This window comes from Amphimedon queenslandica, unplaced genomic scaffold, assembly GCF_000090795.2.
Source record: "Amphimedon queenslandica unplaced genomic scaffold, v1.1 AMPQUscaffold_8215_Cont19840, whole genome shotgun sequence".
Classification (NCBI taxonomy): domain Eukaryota; kingdom Metazoa; phylum Porifera; class Demospongiae; order Haplosclerida; family Niphatidae; genus Amphimedon; species Amphimedon queenslandica.
This window is the reverse complement of record NW_003551507.1, coordinates 1-2416: the sequence shown is the minus strand read 5'-3', so window position 1 is coordinate 2416 and position 2416 is coordinate 1. Positions and strand designations below refer to the sequence as shown.

Here is a 2416-nt window from a genome sequence, read left to right as displayed (position 1 = left end):
TTTATGTACATTATACATGTAGGTATTGAGTCAGAGTGTTGCAACTGCATTAAGACTGCACATAGGAGAAGAAGCAGAAGAAACAGCTATATTCTTAGAAATGTTTGACAAGTTTTTTGATTCTTTAAATGTCACCAACTACACGACATGTATCACAAAGAGGAAATATTTTCTCACAGTATACAGGTCGCCAAATGATTTCAGACTACAGGTAATACTAATTCTTTCATTTGAAAACTTGCATTTAAAAGTATATACATGTATTTTGTATTATTAGTGGCTTGAAAATACTTTTCTAAAATGGCTGGGAGATTGGCAGAAAGAAGCAGAACTAAGAGAAGACTTGAGCAAGAGTAATCGAAAAAAATTGACACTAAGTGAAGAAACCTTGCTAGGAATTAAAATTACAAGTAAGAATAAGGGGATTACAAAATTAAAGTAATAATTAATTTGAAATTGTAGCTCACTCATTTATTGACCTCATTAAGTTTATATTCACAATTCCTGGAGTGAAGTCATTTTTAAGTGAGAGGTTGTCCCAGGACCCACTTGAGAAGTTCTTTGGGAGGCAGAGACAGAGAGGCAGGGCCAATAAAAACCCTACTAGCAGTGAGTTTTTAAAAAACAATCGGGCACTACGGCTAGTAAACTCAATCACAATTGAGACTCACAAGGGAAATACGAGAGGAAAAGAAGAGGACTTGACAACCTATGTCTCAACAAAACCATTGGAAAGAAAAAGAAAGAGCAAAGCAGGTAATGTGAATACATATGATAATTGATAGTTTAAACTTATGCTCTCATATACAGTATGCAATGATGAGGGCCAACAAACAAAAAAGAAAAAAACTTCAGGTAAATACAATTATACCTTATGATAAACTCCTCTTCTTTAGAAATATCACTTGAGCTTGTTTTGGATCAAGATGAAGTACAATCCAGAGAAATAGATCTACTAAGTAAAGAAAAATAGCAATCTAATCATGATAATGCATCTACAACATTGCAGATATCATCTCTGACACTATTGACAATGGTTTCAATGTCTCTTCAACTGAAGCAAGTAAGGCTAAAGAGAATGCTTTACAGTTGAAAGAATGGATGGAAAAAAATCCAGAGTACCTCTTATTTGATCAGTATCTGTCTCAGCTGTTTGCTCTCTGGATATCTGTACCACCAACAACATCATTAATTCGTGAACAAATCTGGAACAGATTTATGTCCTTCATTTCTTCAAATCAGTACACCCTTTTCTGGAAAAACCTCCATTTAAAAGCTGGAACGACACATTCACCAATCTTGTCATTTCACTTGACATATTCATACTTCACCTTCACACTGAAGTTAAAATATCCCACCACAATTTCCTCCATCGAAATGTCCAGGAGTCCTGAAACGTCTCATCTACAATATGATGAAGAGAATGCAATATGGTATATTGGGGGATATATAATAAGGCAAATAAAGAAGAGGTCCCAATACACACACTTACATGACATGATTGATAGTTTTCTAGAAGCAGAGTCTGATGATGATGATGATGTGGGCGGTGATATCAAAGACAGTCAAGATCATGCTCAACAATGGCTGAACTTAATAAATCGAGGTGGCTTGCTAAAGTGTAGCAATGATTTTTATCAGCTCTTACGGTGTGTTGAGTTTGAAATGAAGGCAATACTTCCACCAACAAGTAGCAACATTGGAGAGCTAGGAGTATTAAGTAAGACCATTGCCGAAAAAGAGACAGTTCTGGAGATGTGGAAAATCTTACAAAATTACGACACTGAAAACACAGATAAACTGAAGGAAGAAATCATATCCATCTACATTAAAATTCGCATCAAGGCATATCTCATGAAATCAATGGAGGCACTGAAAAAAGCAAAGGAGAAGAAAAATATACAAAAAAGTCTAAGTTTTAGATCAGCAATAAATAACTCATAATAAATAATGACTATTCTAAACTTACTATCAACATATCTATCATTATCAGTGTTATTATCAGTGTGCTGCTATGCTATGATCGCTATAACGGCTCGATCATCTACCATCTTAAACTCTCCACATGTTGTAAAATTGAAAATAATCCTTTATTTTAAAATTATTACGGTAGCATTGTGGTAACTAGCATTTCTTGCCGCGAACGGAAGTTTCCTATCCCTTTCATTTACTCTACCGTGATTTTCAGGTTGCTTGACCCAATTTTCTTACTTCCTGCTCACGTGACATGTATTATTAGTATGGGGAAAGTCACGTGATTACGAGTTTGCAAGGTCAAGCAACCTGCAAAGCACGGTAATATCTATGCCTGTATACTCTATTATCTATGGCCACACCTTCATTGCAGCCACACCTTTACATTGCTGCAGCAGTGCAGCAAGCATGCTGGAGCTTCTTCTCTGTCTAAAAACAAAAA

At 35.5% G+C, this 2416-nt stretch overlaps 1 protein-coding gene across 1 annotated transcript; it reads left to right on the top strand.

Moving 5' to 3' along the window:
* Nucleotides 1-26: 26 nt before the first annotated feature.
* On the top strand, nucleotides 27-2120 carry LOC109591422 (uncharacterized). Its single transcript, XM_020007161.1, has 6 exons — nucleotides 27-211; nucleotides 278-410; nucleotides 463-756; nucleotides 811-855; nucleotides 897-959; nucleotides 1010-2120. Exons 1-6 carry the CDS (start codon nucleotides 101-103, stop codon nucleotides 1942-1944), a joined length of 1581 nt encoding a protein of 526 aa, XP_019862720.1. The 5' UTR covers nucleotides 27-100; the 3' UTR covers nucleotides 1945-2120.
* Nucleotides 2121-2416: the final 296 nt, after the last annotated feature.

Bases quoted from the DNA above. Each gene is read 5' to 3' on its own strand.
- LOC109591422 (XM_020007161.1), top strand. From the start codon at position 101: ATGTTTGACAAGTTTTTTGATTCTTTAAATGTCACCAACTACACGACA. The intron at 212-277 runs GTAATACTAATT...TTGTATTATTAG, and splicing joins CAAATGATTTCAGACTACAG to TGGCTTGAAAATACTTTTCT. The intron at 960-1,009 runs GTAAAGAAAAAT...ACAACATTGCAG, and splicing joins CAGAGAAATAGATCTACTAA to ATATCATCTCTGACACTATT.